The sequence below is a fragment of the Erpetoichthys calabaricus genome, chromosome 1 (assembly GCF_900747795.2).
Source record: "Erpetoichthys calabaricus chromosome 1, fErpCal1.3, whole genome shotgun sequence".
Lineage (NCBI taxonomy): Eukaryota > Metazoa > Chordata > Cladistia > Polypteriformes > Polypteridae > Erpetoichthys > Erpetoichthys calabaricus.
In genome coordinates this window covers 115,184,390-115,209,352 of record NC_041394.2, presented here as the reverse complement: position 1 = coordinate 115,209,352, position 24,963 = coordinate 115,184,390, and the positions used below count along the sequence as shown (strand labels likewise).

The 24,963-nt window shown below is 36.8% G+C and overlaps 2 protein-coding genes across 3 annotated transcripts in view; both read left to right on the top strand.

Annotated features, from left to right (window-relative positions):
- Window positions 1-24,963, top strand: part of LOC114654705 (metalloproteinase inhibitor 3-like) — a 756,439-nt gene that overhangs the window by 81,573 nt on the left and 649,903 nt on the right. The window lies entirely within an intron of this gene.
- LOC114648663 (transcriptional enhancer factor TEF-3-like) overlaps window positions 1-24,963 on the top strand; it is a 224,442-nt gene that overhangs the window by 125,738 nt on the left and 73,741 nt on the right. For both annotated transcript variants that reach the window (XM_028797860.2, XM_051929556.1), the window contains exons 3-4: window positions 5,070-5,134; window positions 16,612-16,674. In XM_028797860.2, coding sequence (XP_028653693.2) covers window positions 5,070-5,134; window positions 16,612-16,674 — 128 coding nt within the window. The remainder of the gene's footprint in view (window positions 1-5,069; window positions 5,135-16,611; window positions 16,675-24,963) is intronic.

The window sequence follows — 24,963 nt, the reverse complement described above, 5'->3', positions numbered from 1 at the left end:
AACCAGGCCTGTATGGTAGAGTGGCCAGACGGAAGCCACTCCTTAGCAAAATGCACATGGCAGCCTGCCTGGAGTTTCCCAAAAGGCATCTGAAGGACTCTCAGACCATGAGAAAGAAAATTCTCTGGTCTGATGAGACAAATATTGAACTCTTTGGTGTGAATGCCAGGCGTCACGTTTGGAGGAAACCTGGCACCATCCCTATAGTGAAGCATGGTGGTGGCAGCATCATGCTGTGGGGATGTTTTTCAGTGGCAGGAACTGGGAGACTAGTCCGGATAAAGGGAAAGATGACTGCAGCAATGTACAGAGACATCCTGGATGAAAACCTGCTCCAGAGCGCTCTTGACCTCAGACTGGTGCGACGGTTCATCTTTCAGCAGGACAACGACCCTAAGCACACAGCCAAGATATCAAAGGAGTGGCTTCAGGACAACTCTGTGAATGTCCTTGAGTGGCCCAGCCAGAGCCCAGACTTGAATCCGATTGAACATCTCTAGAGAGATCTTAAAATGGCTGTGCACCGATGCTTCCCATCCAACCTGATGGAGCTTGAGAGGTGCTGCAAAGAGGAATGGGCAAAACTGGCCAAGGATAGGTGTGCCAAGCTTGTTGCATCATATTCAACAAGACTTGAGGCTGTAATTGCTGCCAAAGGTGAATCGACAAAGTATTGAGCAAAGGTTGTGAATACTTATGTACATGGGATTTCTCAGTTTTTTTATTTTTTAATAAATTTTCAAAAATCTCAAGTAAACTTTTTTCACGTTGTCATTATGGGGTGTTGTGTGTTGAATTCTGAGGAAAAAAATTAATTTAATCCATTTTGGAATAAGGCTGTAACATAACAAAAGGTGGAAAAAGTGATGCGCTGTGAATACTTTCTGGATGCACTGTAGATGCAAAGGCTGAATTTGGACTCTGGAACCTCATGTGACTATGACCATGAAGGATTTTTCTATCCATTATAGTGAAAGTCATGTGAAACAGATGGAGTTTCAATTTGTCTGACTTTAAACAGAGCACACATCAGAGCAAAAGTAACTGTAAAAGTGCAAGTGCATAGTTTTTAGCCACTATGACAACAGTGCTAAATATATAGAGAAAACAAATTTCCATGTGATGCTTAACGGTGCACTCAATCAATACCAAACTTTCACAAAATTATTGAATGGAGCATTGTATAGTACATCTTTAATACAAGATGTTGGAGAAATCATATATTCTGCATCAGGATGCTTCTCTAATTTCTTTGTTGATGTTAAGTTATATTAAAGGATCTTGAAAACTTAAAAAAGCTTAAAATGTAACTTTTTGTTATAAAGTGTCAGACAGACAGATAGATAGATAGATAGATAGATAGATAGATAGATAGATAGATAGATAGATAGATAGATAGATAGATAGATAGATAGATAGATAGATAGATAGATAGATAGATAGATAGAACTTTATTTGTTCAGAGGGGGAAATTTAGCTTTTTACAGAAGCTCTTTAAATAAATAACTACATAAATAGGTAGATAAATAAATAGATAAAAAATAAATATACACACACACAGTTTGTTTTGAACACACACCAAAATGACTATAAAGCAAGTAAATTCAACAGAAAAAAAACCTGGCATTCACAGTTGTCATAGTGAAGCATTCTGCAGAAGTATTGCTGTTGGTATAAAGGAGCCCAGAAATGTGATATTTGATAAATAATTGGCTATTGGCGGTTAGTGTGTCAGAGAGAGGATGTTCAGCATTGTTCATAATGGCACTTAGTTTTGCTTTAATTCTCTCCTTTGCCACTACCTCCGGAGGGTCCAGAGTGTGTCCTATAACAGAGCCTGCCCTTTTAATTAGCTTGTTGATTCGGAGGGCCTCTCTTGAAGTGATGTTAGCACACCACAGTGTAGAAAATCACACTGGCCATCACAGAGTTAGAGAAGAATGCCACTTCTCACATTAAAGTCTCTAAAAGTAAAAGAGCCTGCTCTACCCTTTCTTATATTGCTCCCCTGTGTTCTGAGACCAGTCCTACCTGTAAGTAATGTAACAGTATAACAGTAGTAATGAGGACAGAGCCATCTTAAGATGTTAACCACATTATAGTTTATTACACTCATGTACCCTGAGCAAGGCACATTTCAGTTCACAAGGTACACCGAGTTCAATTACAAGGGCATCAAGCCCTGAGTAGTAACATCAGCCTTCTCTTAGTGACACGTACTGTGAAGCTTAACAGTTGGCAAGTGAATATGTGTCAAAAATCCAAGGGTATTTCAGTTTTAAGTAATTGTAATGCCCTAATGAAAGTGTTGAAAAGTATTAACTTTTCATTTCAAAATTTTTATTTCTGGTACTAATGTCCATCCATCCATTTTCCAACTCGCTGAAGCCGAACACAGGGTCACGGGGGTCTGCTGGAGCCAATCCCAGCCAACACAGGGCACAAGGCAGGAACCAATCCCGGGCAGGGTGCCAACCCACCGCAGGGTACTAATGTGATAAATACATTATTTTAAACAAAAGATTATGACATTAAGTTAAGGTTTTATTTTTTTAAAAGAAAAACATAGGTTATAAAATCCAGAAATATTTTGAACATTCTTATTTTTTTCCACTCTTACCTTAACCAAATTTAGCAGTGTTGGACACTACAAGAAAACTGCATCCCGGGAAGATCCTTCACATTCTTTTCGACCCTCTGTCTTTTCTTATGTTGGTCATGTAGATTTAAATGAGATTAAAGGATTTCAAAGAATGTAATGTAGAGATAAGTAGTAAAGGAAATACAAATATTAGTTGTAATATAAGTCATAGTTGTGATAGAAAAAGGTATAAAAAAATGAAAATAAAAATCTCAAGAAGCACAAGGAAATAGAATGGAAAAAAAGTCATATCAGATATACTTAGTAATGATACAGTGGGCCACAGGTAAACAGTGTAAATAGTGTTGTGCGAAAACTGCTGTCATTTTTGGTTGTTGATGGCATGGTCAAGCTACAGCTCCGACAAGCTAGAGTAGGAATAACATCACAGAGCTCATTTACAAATTGACAAAATGCTTAGTTAAAAAACAGACATTTGAAGTTTTTATCACATTTAATAATAAGGTATAGTTTAAGGTGCTTTCAGTACTGAACTTACACACAATTTTAATCTTCTCTGTCCAGTTTCACACAGGATGGGTAGTTACATTGCCTAAGGTAATGTAAGTGGTAGGAATGTAACCACCAAAGAATAACTACGATCAGAAACAAAAGATCCTGGATTGAGTAGTTTGAGATAGAAGACTATCAAACAAAGAAATTCTCAACTATTTTTTTCCACATATTTCAATTATGGGCACAAGCAGGCAACTTCATGAAGGATGTTATGATCCAGTTGATGTGAATTCTGAGTACAGTACAGCAAAGATCATTGGCAGCAGAAATATGATATGGCCATAAGAATCAATATTCACCATGCCTTCCACATGCACACATAAAATCCAACAGGCCTATATATTCTGTATTCAGTCCATTGTAAGATGCACCAAAGTACAAACAAAACCCAATTCATTCACAGTGAGTTGACAATCACCATAACGACAAGAGAACACGTGGAGTACATACAGCCTTTACACTGAAAACCTCCCAGCTGAGAATAAAACCAGAGTTTAAGGCATCCAATTGAAGTGAACCATTTATTTTCTGGAACCTCTTGTTCAATTACAAAATTACTGGGAGCCAAATAATGTCCCACTGTCAGTGGAGAGGAACCCACTCTACTCCTTACAAATCACATTCCCACGTGCTGGACCAGTTTATATCTGCCACTTATCCTGACATGTACAGAATGTGGAAGGAAATGGGTATTGAATATGATATATTATTTACTTCACCGACATGTAATTTACTCATTATACTGTAATATTAATATCAACAAGAAACATAAATAAGTTAATTAAACTTACTGGACTGGGTAAAGTGATCTGTCTTCCATCTTGGAAGCATCAGGCATAAGGTAGGAACCAACAGGGAGCCACTCAATAGCAGTGCCTACTCACAGGCACGTACTCCCACTCAGCCAGTTTAGAATTCACTTACTGTATATATTCGAGTATAAGTCAGGTCTTAAAACCCGAAAAATTGATCATAAAATTAACCTCCGACTTATACACCCGTTCAAAAATATGACACTCAATTTTTTTTTTTTTTTTTTTAACATTTTCTTGCTTCCTCCAATCTCGCATCAGTTTCTCAGACACGTCGAATTTTGTTGCAGCAGCACAGTTACCAATGTCTTTTGCCACTTCAATGACTTTTAATTTAAAACCAGCTTTATATTTTCTTCTGATTGAACACTCCATTGTAGATAAGGAATGCTCTTACGATGAAGGTGTATGAAGGTGTGAGATACATAAAAACATAAAACAGTGCAAACGTCACTTCGCAATAGTTCAGGTATCACAGTGTGGTCACGTAGGCACAATACATAGAAAAAAAAGGCCGTGTCCTCTGTGATTACTCTCTCAGGTGGGCGTTAGCATATCATAATCTCTTGGACCAATAGTGTGAGTTTCCCGCATTTGACTTATATGACTGACATTATAAAATACCGCAAATTATACGGTAAAATCAAGCCCCGACTTATCCGTGGGAGAACTTAAACGCAAGTATATACAGTAATCTGAATGTTTTTAGGGAGATGGAAGAAAATCCACATAGACATTGGGAAAACTTGCAAACTCAATACAAGCAAGGTCTGAGGCAACTCTTTAATAACATTATTGAAAGATAGGGTACAAAATCAAAGAAATTGCTTAGATAAAACCTATGGAGAAGACATAGAAATTCAAAACATTGATTGGGCCAGAAAATGAAGCCATGTCTCCAGACCAGTAAAGCAGCACCTCCAACTGCAATGCTATCATGACGACCTATGTCGAAGAAAAAAAAATTAAATTCATGTGACTTAATCTTCCAAATTCTGTTTTTGCTGTTTATTGGATAATAAAATCATTCATATTTTGTTAAACATCAGTGTAGTGATTTTCAGATTTAATTGAAATCCTTTTTTGTTATTTCATTTCAGGAAGAAATGAGTTGATAGCAAGATACATCAAGTTACGGACAGGCAAAACTCGAACAAGAAAGCAGGTAATTTTTTTTAACAAGCAAAGAGGCTCATGACAACATTAGAGTAATTTTTCTTTTTAAATATTCATCATGTTAAATGGCCATTATGATGTAACTGGATCCAAACAAACATACCCAAACTGGAATTAATAAAAATGTATACGACTTTTGCCTGGTATTTATGGGTAGCATGGCAGGTAAATTTCAGTCTAAACCAAAGAAAATACCTCAAAGTGTTATTGTCATTAAATATTTCTATTATGAAAGCAATATTATGAAGAAAAGCTTTCTTTCTTTATTATTATTTATTTTTTTCTTGTGAAAAAAAAGTTTTTAGGTTGGGTTTGATTGTTAGTGGAATGAAAAGTTATAGCAAATCTTAAGTTTGTTTCAGGAGAAATCTACATTCACATATGGAAACCTAAATATGAAGGTTTAAATATGAAATAAATAATAATAAATAATTACATAAATTTAAATATGAATGGTGCAATCTTTAAACATAAATTTCAAAGTCATATTTTTCTCCAATGTACTCTCATGTAAAAGTGTCTTATTCTAGGACTAAATGTACATTTCATCATTTTGTTAATTTTACTATAAGCCTATAAAGTGAAATCAGCTTGGGTGAGTCCAGGGGGTGAAGCAATTTTCAAACCTTAAAAGCAGAAGTTAGATCACACTGCACAGATTTTTTTTGGAATTATGATTGTGTGCTCATCCCATCACAGTGAAACAGTTATGAACATAATTACAAAAAAACTACACTATACCTGTTTATGAGAACAACAGGAGAATTTTTGTTTTACTCTGCTGATTTGTGTTTGTTTCAAGTACAGTACACTGTTGAGGAGCTGGAGTCAAAGAATGATCCAATGGCAGCAAAGTCACCCGCTCAAATATTTTTAGAGCTCTCCTGTGCTCACACACTGTCATGTGCAGGGCCTTTCCTAATGCCCATGTAGCTCTCACTTTCTCTTTTCTGGATTCTCACCCCTGTGCCAACTTGGTGGTGCTTTTGTCCCTGTAAACCCTTTTACATTTGTGCAAATGAGCCCATGTCTGCTATCAAGAGGCCAGGAATGCATCAACTGTATATCATGATCAAGCACAGTTTTAATTGAAAATTGCATTGAAACACGTTTGCACCACATACATGTTATAATTAGGCCACATAACTTAAAAAAGGCCTGAATCCCTCAAGTAGAGGCCTTATGCCAAACACTCAAAAAGGCTAAAGATCTACAAAAATAATCACTTAAGGGAGAGGGGAACTGCTGTCAAGAGGTTTACTTACCTCGGCAGCACATTCATGTCTCAGGTGACTCTTCCTATGAAGTCAGTAGATGGATTGGGAGAGCATACGGGGTCATGAGTTCACTGGAAAGAGATGTGTGGCACGCCTGATATTTTTGCAAAAGGACAAAACTTCAAGTCTTTAGAGTCCTGGTGCTATCTGTTTTATTATATGGTTGCAAGACATGGATGCTATCCAGTGATCTGAGACGAAGATTGGACTCCTTCAGTACTGTGTCTCTTTGGAAAATCCTTGGGTACCGCTGGTTTGACTTTGTGTCGAATGAGTGGTTGCTCATGGAGTTCTGAATGAGGCACATTACCTGCATTGTGATGATCCGGTTCATAGGATCCTCATTGTTGAGGACCTGAGCAGCTGGACCAGGCCAAGAGATCGCCCACATAACACCTGGCTGTGGCAGACAGATGGTTATTTCCGGAGGATGGGACTGGACCGTGTGTCTGCCTGAGGGGTTGCCAACCAGGATCCTCAGCTGTTTTGTTGTGTACTGGGTGTGGCAATGCGCTGCACCAGTGTATGCTTCTCAACCTGATAAAGATAAACAAACTGATTTAAAATTTTCCAAAAATACAATATTTCAGAAATAATGAAACCTAATACAAAGGACAAACAGAGCAATATACTAAAAACCATGTCCACAAAAATCAGTATGGAATGGTCCGTATAGTCCGTCAGTGTAAATTACACTTTAGTGATACCACAGGAATTGACACAATGGAAAATTTTACAATACAATACAATACAACCAATTGTACTGCACAATTATATACAATCAAGTGGATTAACTTAGGTTATTGTATATTTATTATGTGCACAGATAAATAAAAAGAACATTGAATGAAGTGATCAAGCTACATACTGTAGATCAACAGATATACAGGTACAGGAATGACCTAATGCCACTGGGCACATTGACCTTTACAGAGCCAGGGGTTTGTGTATTCATTTCTTTCTCTTTATCATTTATCAAGCATGTTCTCTGTTAGGGAAAGAAAATCTGCCAGTTTTCGTAACCAATACATTTCTTTGTGTGTGTGTGTGTGTGTGTGTGTGTGCGTGCGGACATGTATGCCTCTGTGTGTGTACATGTATATTTAAATATATGATGTATGTCAGAAACTTCTCATGCTGGACATACGTAGGTCAAACCATTTTTGAAGCATATGGAGATAAGCACTGGTTTTATCTTGGTAGAGTCCTATTTGACTGTACTTTCCCCCTTTGTACTCTTTATTGTATAGACTTTATCAGAATGCCTCAAATCCGCCATTTGAAAGCTATTGTACTTTGTAACTTCTCCCCACATTCCCTTCTACATCTAAAACCATAAGCAAATAAATAGAGTAAAAGGACAAGCAGGAGTTAAGTTACAACTTTTAATAATGTATTATTGATAATATTCATAAAGAAATAATAATGAAGCAACGTACATGCGAATATTGGCAACCATACAGCCTGATAAATGGTATATGTGTAGTTTCAGGCAGCACATAGACTGGTAGTTACTCAAATGTCTCCAGACAGTCCTTATTTCTAGTTAACTTTCTTCAGGACAGGCTGAGTGGCAGTCTCAATATGGCTGCCAAGTAGTGCTCCTCATTCTGTTCTCTTCGTGGCCATGGGGTGAGAGAGAGAGAGAGGGAGAGGGAGAGGGAGGGGTAAAGGAACCAAATTTATACATTCTTTGTCCAAAACCTTAGGCCAATAGAGCATTGTGGTACAGAATGGCCACTAATTCAAAACCAATCCCAAACACCAACACTTCAAACAAATGGGTGCACACACTGCCCTTTCACACCTGCCCTCAAGCAATGGATATCATTTGTTTAGCTGAAGCCTGCCAGCTATGTAACTTTATGGCCTTCTTGCAGGGGTTATTTTATAAGAATGTCCTGCACAGAATCCCTTGCCAAAGCAGTTTGAGGCACCCCGTCCCCCACAACCTTGCAATAAATTTCACATCCTGAGTCAGTCCTAAAGACTCGTTGGTTGGTCAGATATCAGAGCACTGCTGTTCTCATTAATGAAATAAAACATGCCTGTCTGAAAAATGTACTTAATATTACATTTGGTTTGTCTGACTAACAAATAAAGACATTTAGAATATTTATCAACTTATATACAAAATATTACTCCACCACAGTACTGATCAAACTAGACCAGAATTAAAAGGCCTGGAGCCCGTGCAAGGCAAACAACATAATGCAACTTGTTTGAAGAAGACAGGTCCATTTTTTATCATTGTACAGAGGGCTCTACACTCAGGGCAAATCTTCTTCTTCTAAAATGTTCTTTGCTGGACATCCAGGAGCTCTACACAAAAATGCATAATTTTACAATGAAAACTGAAATTTTAAGACGTAAAAATCAATTTTGATTTTTCACAGACACACAAACAGAAACACATTCAGACACCATGCCATGTTCACCTTTTCTCAACAATTTGAACATCTCAGAGCTTAACTCAACAGGGAATTTTTGACACCATCGCCAAACTTACATTTACGTGGAACTGAACAGCTAAATTAAAAAAAAAACAAAAAAAAAAACAAGGAATGCAAGCAATAAGGTTAAAGACCAAGAAACTTACAAAGCATGGAAGCACAAAAGAGAAGGAAAACTAATGCCTCAGCCTAGACTGAGTCTAGCAAATGATTTAAATAGGGCTCTTTATGTTACCCCTGAAGGCACTATTACATTAACAGTGGGGAAAGAGCCTAGGGTAGGATAACAAAAAAATATAAAAAATATTAACAGATGACAAGAAGGGAGTGCAGGAAGTTACAAAATTTTTAAACAACAAAACCTATGCAAGTTTCAAAACAAAGGCACAGTTTTAAAACTTAGACTGCAGCATTTATTTTTTCAAATATATGTGTATGACAAACAGCATCTTTCCACTTAGTCACAGCTGACATTGGAACTCAAGTCATTATGACATTTGATTTTTATTTTACTTTGCAAATAAGTAATAGTATGCCCTCTTCTGATGCATTAGCTTGGTTGTGAATCTATTAATTTACGATGCTTTTACCCCCTGCATGGATTTTCTTATATTTACTTATTCTGTTATTGTTATTCTAGCAACGCCATTTTGTGCTTTATTGTTTGTGCCGTAGCAGCCATTTTGTGATTGTCTTTACATGGCCACCATCATGATTCTCTGTGTTTACTTTCTAAGAATAAATTTTGCATAGTTTTACACAATTTTTTGTTTTTTAGATATATTATTATTTGACAATGCCATTTTGTGTTTTTGTATGACCACCGCCATTTTGTGTCTGTGGCCATATTGGCTACAGTTACTCTGCCTATTACCATTCACATGATTTGAAAGTCATGTGTTCTGTTGCATCATCATTTGCATCCATTTTAGCTAACATAACAGCAACTCACAAACTAGCTTTAGGATAACTACTAAAAAACTTTTTTCTTGGTACCTTCATAGTTTTAAAAAAAATGTGTATTTTTCTTAGTTTATTATAGACTTCTCCATCCAAGTTTCTGACCCTTCTTTTTGATGCAGACATTCTTGACTTCCTGTTTTCCTGATCCAGCCTTTATTTCTTGACTGAATCTCTTTCTGTTCCTTTGACTTTTTCGTCTCCTGGTTTTACAATTCACCTCCATTTTGTAAATATCTTGTTTTTTGAAGATGTTTTTCGTAATAACTATTTACTATTACTAACTATTTACAGTTATTTTTCCCATAGCCCATCACATGATATTTTCTTTCTCTGCCTATTAAAAATGGCAATCTACATTTGGAAGTATTTGAATCAAAGGCACGTTTTCAAGCAAATGTTCTTGTAATGAGTCAAGAAAAGGATATTAATCCAGGAATTAGGGTTTTGACTTTTGATTTTTGGAAAGCAACAATGGTTTTGACAATTGGTTTGGTTTGATATCTCTTTTCTCTTTCTCCTAAATGATCTTCATTTCCAGTTTAATTTTCAAACCAGATGTCCTTTGGCTCTTGACAGTCATCCATGCATCCATCCATTTTCCAAACCTTCTTTTCCATTGGGAGCAAGGCAGGAATAATCCTTGGACAACACACTAATCCATTATAGGGTGAACACACACAGACACATGCCACCCACAAACTCTAGGGCCAATTTAGAAATGCCAGTTCACCTAACCTGCATGCCTGTGGGAGGAAACTGGAGCACCTGGAGGAAACCCATGCAGACACCGGGAAAATATGCAGACTCCATGTAGAGAGGAATCTCTTATTAAAAGCTCCATCTGAGCTAAAGACAACATGGACAATTCAGAGAAGATGGTTCATACTGTATAGAGCAAGCTGAACATTTCCAGTCTGGTAACACATTCTTTTGTTTCATCATGAAATGATGCAGCTTCACATTGGTGAAGTAACTTTCATAACTAGTGCTTGTTTGTTGGTTTGCATTTCTCTCTTGTTGTCATACTTGCATTCAGATAAAATAATAAATAATAATAATTCTTTAAATTTAAATAGCGCTTTTCTCACTACTCAAAGCACTTTAGATAATGAGTGGGCAGCCACTTCAACAACCACTGATGTATAGCATCCACATGGATGATGCAACGGCAGCTATTTTTATGCCAGTACACTCACCATACATTAGCTGTTAGGTGGTAATGGAGTGAAAGACAGTTAGCCAATTAGAGACAGGAGATTATTAGAGGGCCAGAATCATTAGGCCATGGAGAACAAAATAGCCAGGACATCAGGATATACCCTGCTCATTATGAAGGATTCCCAGGGATCTTTAATGCCCACAGAGGGTCAGGACCTCAGTTTTATGTCTCATCCGAAGGATGGTGCCATTTTTACAGCACTGTACGGGGCATTGAGATCGACATTCAGACCTTACAGTAAGCACCCCCTGTTGGCCTTGCCAACACTTCTTCCAGCAGCAACCCAAGCTTTTCCTGGTTGGTCTCCCATCCAAATACTGGCTGGCTGGGCCCAAACATGCTTAGTATCAGGTGGATGATCTGTTCTGAATGCATGTGTTATGACTGATATAGTCAATAAGGCCTCTGGATTTTTCAGCATGAAGTTGCTTCTGATTTTTTCTTATTCAATTAATTGTATTCCCTCCTTCTTTGAAATAAGAGTCAACAAAGTATTGCTGTAAAAGCTTCCCTGAACTGTGAATAAGGCTGACGTGTCATCTGACCGCTAAAACAATGAGAATAAAACAGAAGTGTTGTTAAGGTTTTCCCATGTATTCTTTTAAGAGTAGGCCTCGGTCCATTCTCATAGAGTGAAAACAATAAACGACTCACCACTGCTTTGACGTGGGGGCTTAAAATTGATAGTCGTCTTGGTCTTTGTTCTTTCGAGTAAAACACCAAATCTCTCTCTGCTGGTGGCTCACGGTGAACATGGCAGCTACGTCACAATGTCTTTGGTCTTGCACCAAATCATTTAAGGAGTACATTTTAACTTCCGGAATCGGTCTTCTGTCTATTTGTACTTTTTGTTTTTCTACAACTTTACCTTGCTTTACATTTTTAAGGCTTGTGTATACAGGCTTTTTGACTCCATCAAAGAATGTAGTTTTTATGCACATGAGGTCAAGACGTCTTTATTTTCGGACCTTGAAAGTGCTTCCTTATGAGCTTCATCAGGATCAGTTATGTAAAGGCTGGCATAGGCTGGAGCCTGGCCTTCACATGTGCATAGTCCACCAAATGAATGATAAACTTAATTATAAATTCTGAACACATATGCAACATGTTCTGTGGGATTATCACTAGGGACTGTTATTGATGCAAAAGATAAGAATCTGTTATTACTACTTATGCATTAAAAATAGTCATGCCTTTCATTTCCTGGAGTTATAATGTATTTTATTGCTTCTGCTGGTTCCTATAGAGCAAGATGAATTTTGGTAACACATTCTTTTGTTTTCACTATTAAAAATGCAGACTTACAGTGAACGCATTGGTGATCTAAGTTTAGCAAGTACTACTCGGCAAAAAAACATAGATCTGAGGATGTAAAAGTAATGCTTGAATGTGTCCTGTTTTCAAGTATTTGACAATCCTTTATTATGATTGGTGTTCCTTTTAAATTTTACTCGGGCTTCCTTAAAGCTGTAAACCTAATTTTGGTATTATTTTGAGGGGTTTTGCCAGCCAAGAGATCTGATTTTGAATTAAACATTCATTATTATACATTATTTTTTACTGTTGTTTATTTTTTTGACATCATTTTGTTTTGACAATTGGCATCGTGATTTTGCACCATCACCATGGATTTCTATACCATGATACACTAGGGCATCACTGCTTATGGTGTCATCTAGCACACTGGTATAAAGGTCCCCCAAACAGTCATTCAGTATACGAGATTGTACCAAATATAGTGAATTTACTTTTGACAATTTGGATTATGGAGTTCTTGACACAAGTCCTGCCTTTTGACTTTGATTTAAGTTTTTGCAACTTGGCTCTTTTCAAAATGTTTCTTTTCAATCACAATTTTGACCCTTGCTTTGCCCTTTCTACTTCATTTTTTCTCCTGATCCCCCATCCCTCCTTCCCTGTTTTGATCTGACTGCCCATTTTGTAGTCAGTACATCTTCTTGTTTGTTGGCATGCAGTTCTTTCTTGTGGTCCTTCTTGCTTTCCTATGAGCCATTGTGTTTGCCTGCTGTTCACTTGCTCTGTATTCAGGACTGGCTGTGTTACTCAGCTTCTAAGTCAAAGAGCCCCAGTTATATTGTCGTTGATTAATCAGATGTGTCAGAAGTGCTATATAACTAACTAAGTACCTTTCTGGGGGGTTGTAGAAAGAAAGAAAGGAAAATTGTTCTTAAAGGTTCAGCAACACTGCACACACTGGTTTTGGTAACCCATTTCTCAGAAAAGTGTTCAGATTAAAATAAATATGGGAAATGTGTCTTTTGTAAATGTCTAAACACAATCCAAGATAAAACAAAAAGACATCCTATAAAATAATTCTGTAATCCAGCAAAACAATGAAATTGTTATCACAAGGTGTCTGATAAAAAAAATGCAGCAGTTGCTACCTTTGACGAAATGCCACATTTGTCGATGTCCTTATTTCAGTTTTGTTAGTGCTGATAAGTTTGTCTGGAGCAGCACAGTGGCTGATGGGAAATGCAGTCCCCATATTTTACTTTCAACAAGGTTGCCGATAAGATAGGGGTGAGGGTAATAGATATTAAATAAGTTTCTTACTGTACCAGTCGTGTGAAATTGACTACATTCACAGCCACAGTGATTGGAAAGCACTTGAGGTTTATAGTGTGCTTGCGTCTTTTTCAAGCTTCTTGGCTTGGCTTCTATAGTAGGCTTTATTTGCATAAACCAACGCATGTGGTGCATTTGAATATTCCACTTACTATAACATTATTAACGACTAATATCAATCAGGTAAAAAAAATGTGTTGGCTAATTTTCTTTTTCCTTCATATCATTGTCAATACTCAATCAAATCCTACAAGGTATTTTGGCTTATTCAGTGTTTCTATTGTGGGTGTAGGTTTACCCTTACACATTTATATATCAAAATATCCTTTCTTAGTGGATACCTACTGCGCTAGATGTACAATCCTGACAAATTTCATTTTTTTAGCTAAATTAGAAATAGTGCTTTTTTGATGAATGCTTGAGTGAGTGAGTCATTTAACTTTGCATTGTACAATATATATGGATTACTTCTTGCATGATGATGCACTTCAGTGTCTTCTCTTCTTATTGTTTGTCACTCCTCATCACTGAAGCACCTTTTTTGATTTGCATGATACTCAGCAGATGTTGTCACTCTTCTTCTTTTTAATGGCATTAGGTCGGTTATCAGTTTGTTTGGTGATCTCACAGGTCTCAACGTCATCCTTTATGTAAGTGTAACAAAATGTGATGTTCACTGATCAATAAATACAATACATAACAAAATAGGCTGCTGTGTTTCTAAGCACATTGTTTTAAGAAGATAAAGTAAGGATCCTGTAGCATTAGGGAGTGTGTTTTGTGTCACAACAAGAGGCTAGATATAAATAACAGTAAACTCTCCACCAGCTGTTTACATATGTAAGAGGTCACACTTCATTCTGAATTCTGAACATGTACTGTATGTGTTGAATGCATGTTTCTTTTCATCTGTGTCATGCGTGTATTCTGCAATTCATAGTTAACACATCAGATAATTGCATGCATATTTCTGTGTTTGTCATTCCTGCTCTCTGTTTCCCAGATGACACTGCAGTTCTTCTTCCTGCTCCTATTCTGGCATTCTCCATCACATCATTGATCTCTGTGATTTGCTTGATACTCAATAGATGCAGCCTGTCATTATTTTTTTTCCTTCTGCCATGCTGAGCACTTTACAGTAATAAACCCATGACCTGAGGTCAGTTTCTGTAGTATGCTGCCACCTCACCTTGTCATCCCAATATGTAGCAAGTCATAAAACCAACATCAATATTCAAGCCCCAGTAATTGCATGAAAGACTGTGTGGTGTAGCGGGTCCAAAGCTAATGTCAAAATAAGTGGCTTAGAAAGGGGGCATGATATGTGTGGTAAGAGCGGTTCCCCGGTGATACGTGATGCGGATGGTCCTCGCTTAAGTGCACAGGTGAGGAGTCGTCCGCATTTGTAAATTGTTCCCGGGAGCTGCTAATTACCACATCTGATCCACGTCCCTGTGATAAATAGAAGCACGAGGCGGCTAGGGAAAGGAGAAGAAAAGAAAGAAACAGAAGTTGCAGGGGAAGAAGGCGGCAGGAAGCAGGCAGAGGAAAGCCGGTGCAAGAGAGAGAGAAGAACAAGCGAACGCAGGCTCGCAGGCAGCTGAGCAGTGAGCCTGGGTGTTTAGCCGGCACACGAGGAGCAGTCGATTGTGGTCGCTCCCGCTGAGCATTTTGTGAAGAGCGTGAGTGATCAGAAAGAGGATGGCTCGCCGCATAAGGCCAAGAAGGCAGCGGGAGTTGGGACTTGGGATGTGAAAGCCCCAGCGTGAGCGCCCTGGCCACTGGGGAGCCCATGTCACGGTCTGGTTAAGCCTACTGGAGCCAGGGATTGGCGAGGCAAACAGACCAGCAGGAGAACGCAGGGACAAGGTCAGCTGCAGGTAGGGTGGCTCCCCTAGTGCATAGCCTGGACGGAAGAAGCAGGGGAGTCACCAGTAGAAAGGCACCGGGCTTTGTGTTAAAGGACACCTTCCAGCCATTGTTTTAACCTCGGGTTTTTAAAAGATTTTTTTTCTGTTGAATTTTAACCTCCACGATTTCACCTTGTTTTTATTGGATTATTTATTTAAAGGTTTTGATGCATTGCACTATTTATTTGAACACTGTTTTGTTTGGTTGATTTTTAAATAAAAGCACTTTGCACTTTTTGCACCATCCCCTTGTTTCATTGTTTGTGCCTCACTGCCTAGCTCATCGATGACATTACCGACAGTGTTGGGTTCAAGGAGCGAACCCGCATCATCACAGACTGAGGCAAACAGACCAGGCCTTAGCATTTTGTATACACATATTGTAGTGAAATTTTTCATTATCATTCTCAAACTCACTTAATCAAATTTAAGGTCACAGAAGGATTATCCTGGCAGCACTGGGTGCAACCCCTGGACAAGACACCAATATATTGCAGGACGATGATACAGTATATAAACAAAAGTAAATATTAAATCTTATCATCAATTTGATTCTTTTTACTTTTTTATTAACCTTTCAGTATAGTTCATTTATTTTCCAAATCCAGTTTTTCAAAAAAGTTATTGCAAGATCACAGCCAGACCTGGACAGAATGTGAGCTAATTACAGGGCAGGCTCACTTCCACACTTACATACATGTAGAGAAAAATAAAGACAAAAAAATAAAACACTGATAATCAAAAATGAACAACTACAAAGAACAACAGCAAGAGAACACAGAGCTTCTATAATGACACCATCTCTGAAATAATTCAACAAATCTCAACAATATGGACATGAAGTTGTGGTCTCAGTTCCTCCTCGCTGTGTTTGATGGGATTAAAATAACTTGGATTAAGGTTACTTGCATATTAACAGGTCAATTTTCCATAACCCTGTAACAATACCAGATAATACCAGTGGCACATTTACATAAAATAAGTGAAACAAATGTATATTCTGAAAATTATACTTTGTAAAACAACTTAAATGTCATTTGTGTATTGAATTTTAGGTCTCAAGTCACATCCAGGTGCTGGCACGCCGAAAAGCTCGGGAAATTCAAGTGAAGTTAAAGGTATGTTGTAATACATATTCCCTTTATTCAGTTGTTCTTCAAATGTCAAATGTGGAATAGCAAGGTCTGTGGCTTTACAAACATTGTGTGACCAGATTTTTAAAATGTCAAACTGGTACAAAATAGGATGCTGACAGACAGGAGCTTTCAATAGAAAATTTGCTTATACAGGTAAATCCATGAGCATCTACCAGAAAGAAAGTGTGAATGACTTTATTTACGCTATAGATGGCAATTAACTTTGGCTTGCTTTTTTTTTGTTTGTCAAATCTGAGAAACTAGAGAGATGTCATGGTAAAAACTGGGAGAGTCCGTTATACCTTGTGAAACTTTCTAGACAATTATATGGACCTAAAAATCAGGACTGAGAGGTTTACTCACCCTGCACTAGTAGTGAGGGGAGTTGGGCTAACCTTTGCTTGCAGATAACTTATATCTTGGATCAACGACTAAACGTCTTCCAGGAGAACAGTTACACTGATTTGGGAGGTGCTGTTGGTGGGTCGATAAAAGCTACATAAAGAAAGGAAGCCTAGTAATTCGTACTGTGGAGAGGGGTCATTCATTTAGATAGATAGATAGATAGATAGATAGATAGATAGATAGATAGATAGATAGATAGATAGATAGATAGATAGATAGATAGATAGATAGATAGATAGATAGATAGATAGATAGATAGATAGATAGATAGATAGATAGATAGATAGATAGATAGATAGATAGATAGATTGTCCGTCCGTCCGTCCGTCCACACGGACGGACGGATAGAACTTTACTTGTTCACAGGGGGATATTTAGCTTTTTACAGAAGCTTTTTAAATAAATAAATAAATACATACATACATACATACATACATACATACATACATACATACATACATACATAAATACACACACACACACACACACACACACACTTTGGTCTGAACACACACCAGAATGATGATAAAGAAATGAAATTCAAAAGAAAGAAAACTTCTGACTTGGCAGTCACAATCGTCACAGTGAGGCATTATGTAGAAATATTGCTCTTGGTATAAAGGAACCCCAGTAGCGTTTCTTGACACACATTTGATAAGTAATTCGTTGGCTGAAAGTCCTCAGTGTTAATGTGTCACAGACAGGATGTGCAGCATTGTTTTAATTCTCTTCTTCACTACAACCTCTAGGGGGTTCAGAGTGCGTCCTACGTATAACTGGGCTTGCCCCTTTAATTAGTCTGTTGATTCAGTGGGCTTCTCTTGAAGTAAATGCACCACCTCTATGTTCCCTCCTTGAATAGTGACTGGACATAGAGATTCTTTGGTGTGGCAAAAGTCAATAATCAGTTCCTTGGTTTTGTTTATGTTAACATGCAGACAATTCTCTTTACACCAAGAAATGTCTCATCCCCTTTATCAATACACTGATTAAGTGCAGAATCATCTGAGAATTTCGGCTAGTGGCATAACCTAGTGTTACATTTATAATCTGTGGTGGACAGCATGAAGAGAAAAGGAGACAGGACTGTTCCTTGTGGTGCTCCAGTGTTACTGACATACATATCAGAAACACACTCCTTGAGTCTCACAAACTGTGGTCAGCCTGACAGACAGTTCATTATCCAGGACACCACAGGCTCAACCACCTGCATATATTTCTGAGTTTACCCCTTAACAGAAATGGCCGGATATTATTGAAGGCACTGGAGAAATAAAAACACATAATTCTCACATTGATGTCAGCTTTCTCCAAGTGTGAATAAGCCTTGTGAAACAGATAGAGAATTGTATCCTCCACTCCAATCTTTGTCTGATTGGCAAACCACAGTGGATCCAAGTGGTCTACCACAAGAGGACTCATATAGTCCAAGACCACTCTGTCAAAGGTCTTCATGATGTGATTTGGCGAGATAACAAATTGAGATTATTATTGTATCTTGTAATTTGAAGAATTCGTTATTACTGTTCAAAGAGAGCAGGGATATTCCTTTGTATCTTTAGTAAGTTTCTAGTTTGGCCTTAAAATGAAACAAAGATCTCATAGTAGTAATTATCTTATAGATTTGTCATCCCAGCAGCTGTCAGAGATAATGTAACTTTGCTGTTTGTTTCTTCTATTTAGGTGTTGCATTGCAAACGAGGGGGTGCATGACTTGAAGTCTTTATCCAAATTGCCTTAGGACATTTTAAACGTATTTAGTTGAACTTATTTGTATGAGTTCAAAATTGTTTGATTTAGAAATAGAATAACACAAAAATAATTAAATAATTCATAATTAGGAAACAACAAACACAAAAGGTGACAGTTTAGATCAGTGATTCTTAAACTTTTTTGAGTCACGGACCCCTTAAAGAATCTGATGAAAACTATGGACCCTCTTCCCCAGAAATATTCACATAAATACAACTTTGTATGCAATGCATATAATGTACTTTATTTATCGAGATTTGATTGTCTCATACATGTATGACATACACAAAGTATTACTAAATTTTAAAGTAAACAGCCTAAAAAACACTCCTTTTTTATGCAAAAAGCAATGGCCACTCATTATAATTATGAAATACAATCCTCTTGTGCAAATTAAAACAGATCTACTACTATGTTTTCTACTACCATTACTACTGCTACTACTACATCTACTCTAAATCAGCAGTACCGGGCTGTATAGTAAACCACGGACCTCAGGTTAAGAACTCCTGGTTTAGATGGAAACTAAAAACCTTATTCAGTATTTGGAGAAAATAGAAAATGAAATGTATGTTCCATATTAGCTCTCTCCTACTGTGTGTTTTCAGAAGCTGTCATATGTTTGCTGTCCCCTTTAATACAAATCCCACCTTCGCTTTTCGGTCAAAACAAAAGTAGCATCCTGAACATGAGGCAATACGAGACGTTATGCTAAACTCCAGTCAGGCAGGGATAAGTCAAATACAAATGAAGATGAGTTGGTGTCTAAATAAGATGCAGTGTTGATTGTTTGGTCATATTTTGGCTTCAGCTAACAGGATATATTTCATAAACAGAACTTAAATGTACACTCTGACCAAAAATAAACATTGCTGTGACTAAAGGCAGCAAGGGCAACTTGTTTCCACATTTAAAAAACGCAATTATGTTTTGAAATACAAAGAGTGTATGGACAAAGAAATAAGAAATTTGGCCAAAGTGACTCCCCAAAGCAGCAGTCTTTAACACGTATTACACTACTTTAACAAGTATTTGTGAATATCACTCAGTATTCTAAAGATTCACACTAATGGAATAATATAACTTATAAATGAAATCAAATTTTATTTGTCACAAATTATACATACATTATTATATGTAGTGAAGTGCTTAGTTGCTCGACCCCGATGACTGTGTCTTTAAAAAGTGTAATAAAAAGAAGTTAACAATAATACAAGACTTTATAAATATAAAACAAATTAATAGAATTTTAAATATGTAATAGTAATAAATAATAACTAAATAATAAACTTAATAATTTCAAACTAAACAAAAGGAATCAAAACAATCAATTAATATAAGGAAACTGGAATTCAACAGGGGAAAACAGACAATGAAAAGACTCATTCATATTAACTGTAATTAATAAGCCAAAAAATGTGCACATGTAATCAAAAATTGTGCAAGAGCCATTTGAAAAGTAATATAGTCAAACACCAAAAAAAGTAAAAAACAAGAAAAGTTACACCAAAGTCAAATCTCCAGGCAAAAATCAAAGTCAAAAATACTAAAATATTAGAACAAGTGAAGACCTGAGGAAACTTTCAGAAAAAAATAGATTTTTTAAGCAAATGAACAATTGACAAGATAGGTTTTTGGAATCTGCCAGCTCAAATAAGGAATGAACTTTTACAAGCAACCTTTAAACCTGACCAGTCATTGGTCCAATGTCACAGCCTCTGAAAGCAGAACCCTGAAAACGTGTGAGCTACCCTAACAACAGGTGAACAAAGTACCAGCAATCCTAATTAAAGAAAATGGTAGCGGTAACGGCACATATAAAATAGCAATAATAAAAGGAAGCTTCTGATTGAAAAACTAATGAAAGATTCACAGTTTGCTTCCAAAAAAAAATAAAACAAAATAAGTATCAGAACTCTCAAAATAACAACAAAAAACATGTATAAAACATTAACTAAGTAGTCCAATCATAATTAAAGCAAACTAACATAAACAAACAAATAAAGAATTCTAATACATTTTAAATGTAAAAATCCAACAATAAAAGATAAAACCAAGGATCCTTAACCATAAATTCCATATCTTAACAACAAGGAATACCACAAAATAGGAGGGCCTACTCTTGAAAAAGAAGAGGTCCAATATGTGAATAACAGAGTGAAGAGCCTTTTATTTCCCTCAGGTGACTGCAGTTCTATTCACTGCAACACCAGAGGTTCATACACCAATTGAAGATCCTTGTCTCAATGAACTAACGTAAAGACTAAACAATTAATAATAATGGACAAAGAGAACAGGAATGTAATAAAAAGGTAAAAAAAGATGGAGCTAGTAAGTCCATTCCTGCTAAAACTTAGACAAAAGCATAAAATGACCACCAAACTTAAAATGTACATGATATCACATCAGGAGCGTTCTTGTGGTTACATAGCAGAATTCTCCTTTCTCTGTGTAGTCTTTTCTAATATTAACATTTACTTACCTAACAAATAATTTCTGTCCCTCTTTTGCTGATGACTAGTGAGACGTGTAAGTTTACACAACATTCAGCGTTCACAAACAGTTGAATGATGGTGTCTGGTCTGTGTTGATTGCCTTTGAATAATCGTGATTTTGATCATCTGACAAAATACAGCAATATAGATTTGAATGTTAACTAAACTGAGGACCTTGTGATCACTTACTGTGAAGGTAAAATCTGTTGGCTATGAACTGTCTAAACTAAAACAATGTGTTATATGTATGTTTTGAGGTGAAGAAGGACAAGAACAGAACTATATACACTGCACAACTTGAGCACAAGACTCAGGAGCTGTCTGGTAGTGGCAAACAGAGTGAGCATGGACAGAGTGAGGCTGGCAAACCATTGAAAAAACAAGTTTTTCTATACCAGTTCTTTCTGTGCCAGAACTCTGCTCTTCTTTGAAACAGAAATTTTATTGCTGGGTTCTTTTCTGCAAAGTTCATGGAGCTTTCTTGATGGCTTTTTAAAATTTAGTGGTAACAGTTTGTCCTCCACAGTACTGGGTGAAGGTCAAGATGCTGCTTATCCACCGTGTGGTCAGAGTAATGTCTTGTGCTTGATGCATTTCTGATTTTTATCTGCTTTCTTTTTTTTAATTACTGTAGCTACTTTTATGAGAGCAAATGGCACTGGACTTTTGTATGACTTTGCTGGCTTGTGATACATAGCCTTGACTGGGACAAGATCGAACACAACGTGCAGGCATACAATAAAAAAAAGAAGAAGAAGGTAGTCCTTATTTAAATGCCAAGAATAAGGGGTTCTAGCCTTCAAGCTCATTCATTATATTTGAAAATGTTCAGGTTGCACATACTGTATGCACACACATACCTAAAGGTAAACCAAGAAGTCTACAATGCCAATAGAGTTAGTGAGGACAACTTCACATATTATAGAATGCAATAGGAAGATTCATTGAGCTTATAATAGAAAATTGGGAAACAATTGTTTAAAATACAAAAATTGAGGGTTTTTATAAGCATTTTTATCCATCCATCCATCCATTATCCAACCCGCTATATCCTAACTAGAGGGTCATGGGGGTCTGCTGGAGCCAATCCCAGCCAACATAGGGCGCAAGGCAGGAAACAAACCCCGGGCAGGGCACCAGCCCACCACAGAAGCATTTTTATAATAAGTTAAATTATTGAGGGACTAGCTGTGTTACCCATCTGAGGTGGGTTCAGATCTAATGTGCACCATTCAATGCATCTATCACTGTTATATGCCATTTGGTATGGGATTCATAAAAGCAGTGTTTATGTTTGTGATGCATCATCTATTGAAATGACAAATGCAATGCATTTTATTACTAAAATTGTTTGCGATGCACCACCTTTTGGAATGACAGCCATAGTTATTGGATGGACACACAGACAGACACTCAGAGACTTGTCCTTTTATTAAGGTAGAAGCTTAGCACTTATATTGAACAACATCTGGGAAGGCTTAGCCCCACTGGTGTTTTTAATATAGAAACTTCACTGTATCTAATGATTGTGACATTGGTATTGACAGCATAATTATCTCTCCACTAAGTGAAACAATTTCAGACACATTTCATCTGCTCCTATACCCTTGCCAATACATGCACACGTTAGAGTACAATCTGTATTATGGATTACAATTCATTCATCTTATGAGGAAGTAAAGTCTTATTCTTGTGAACAATCTCACATTCTCTGAAACAGATGTAAAAACGTCTGTCAAAACATAACAACTTTGATCAAAAGGAATTCTGTTTTTTATAAGATGGCAATCACACCTCTAAATCAAAGAACAAAAAACACATTGTAAATAGAAAACAACAAATATATTGTCACTACTTTGCTTAGCTAAAAAGTAAAAGAAAGTTATGATCTGCTTGGTATAGTATTCAGACTTAATTTATGAGAACATCATTTATCCATTTAAAAAAAAGCAATTTCAGCTGCCATTTTAAATATTCTCCCAACCTTAGAAGTATGGATTTAATTATTTCTTTTTAATGGTAGACTAGATAGTTTAAGACTACAGACTGGAAAATGTGACAAAAAATCTAGTACTGCAGGATCAAATTGTCTTTCCTGCTACATGCTGCATTAGTTATTTTAACTTAATAACAGAACAGGATATTCTACCACTAATATATAACTTTTTCTTTGACCCATTTCTAACCAAATTAATGGAGGAATTAAATTAGCAGAGTTGCAGTGCCTGTATGTTATTTTTGAAACCTTTAAAATATCTGTTGTCAGACCTTTATGAAAGAAATCAGATCCAAAGTACTTTAAACATTCGTTATCTTTCTAAAGCACATGGAAGAAATTAGCCTCACGATTCCAGTCTTGTCTTAAGCTTTACAGCTTTTTTTGAAAAGTTTTAGTCTGATTTTCACCCTGGCAGAGCACAGATGCAGCATTACCTCATATTTTTAACAGCTCTTCGATACTTGTAGTTGCAACGAATAAAAAAAAAAAATCATCATGCTTTGGAATTATTTTTTTTAACTAAAGCATTGGGTTGAACACATTGTCCTGTTACCCAGGGGTTTAAGAGTTATATTGGGCTATGAGGAAGCTGAGTTACACGGTTCAGGTCATACTTACCGCATCTCCTTCGATAGATACACTCTGTTATGGTGACAATCCATCAGTCACATGTGAAGTTTGGCAGAGTTAAGGTCAACGCTGTATTTTCTTTATATGCTTTCCTGAAGAGACACACTTTGAAAACATACCCATCACTGTCACTCACATGTGAATACTAGTCAAGAGTAGGTATCAATCAGGATTGATAGCATTTCATATATTGAGCAACTAATGCATGGATTCAGTGAGTTAAAACAACTTGTCTTTGAATTCATGAAAACAGGCGTTCTATCAAGGGGTGGAAATTCTGCAGAAAGCAAGACGATACCCTCAAGCTTTACATTCAGATTGTTCTAATATTATTTTCTGCATACTAGATTTTACTTTTGTCAGTAATCTATCCTCTAATACTCACATTACTAAAGTATCCAAGACCACTTTTACCATATAGGATTCAGAAAAATCAAACAATGCATATTTTCTAAGTAGATTGGGTTACTGTAATTCTTTATTCAAAGGCTATTCAAACTATTCAATTTTCCACTTGCAGTTATTTCAAAATTCTGCTGTAAGGATCATCAGAATCATCATAACTGATCATCATAACTTCAGTGCGTGAACATATAACTTTCTACATTAGACTCACGTTTTCTAACTCCATCTAACAACATATAAAGCTGTCAGTAGCTTTGACCACTTTTATCTAACAGGACTTTTTAATGCCTACACTCCAGAATGTCTTACAGTCTCAATGGATAAGTAATTGTGTAGCAGCCGGTCCAGCCTATGCTGAGAGGCCTATACAAACCTCGGAATGGCTTACCTGCTAGTATAACAAGCCAGTGTTTTTGAGAAGTGCACACTTAATAAAGCTGCCAACTGAATTGATCAGTTTATAAGACATCCATTAATCATCAGTCTAAACTAAAATAATGACAAGTATTGCTACTTACTGCACCTTCACCTTTTGATTATCCTGCTGTAGCAGTTGATACTTCTGCTACCTTGGCCAAGGAGTGA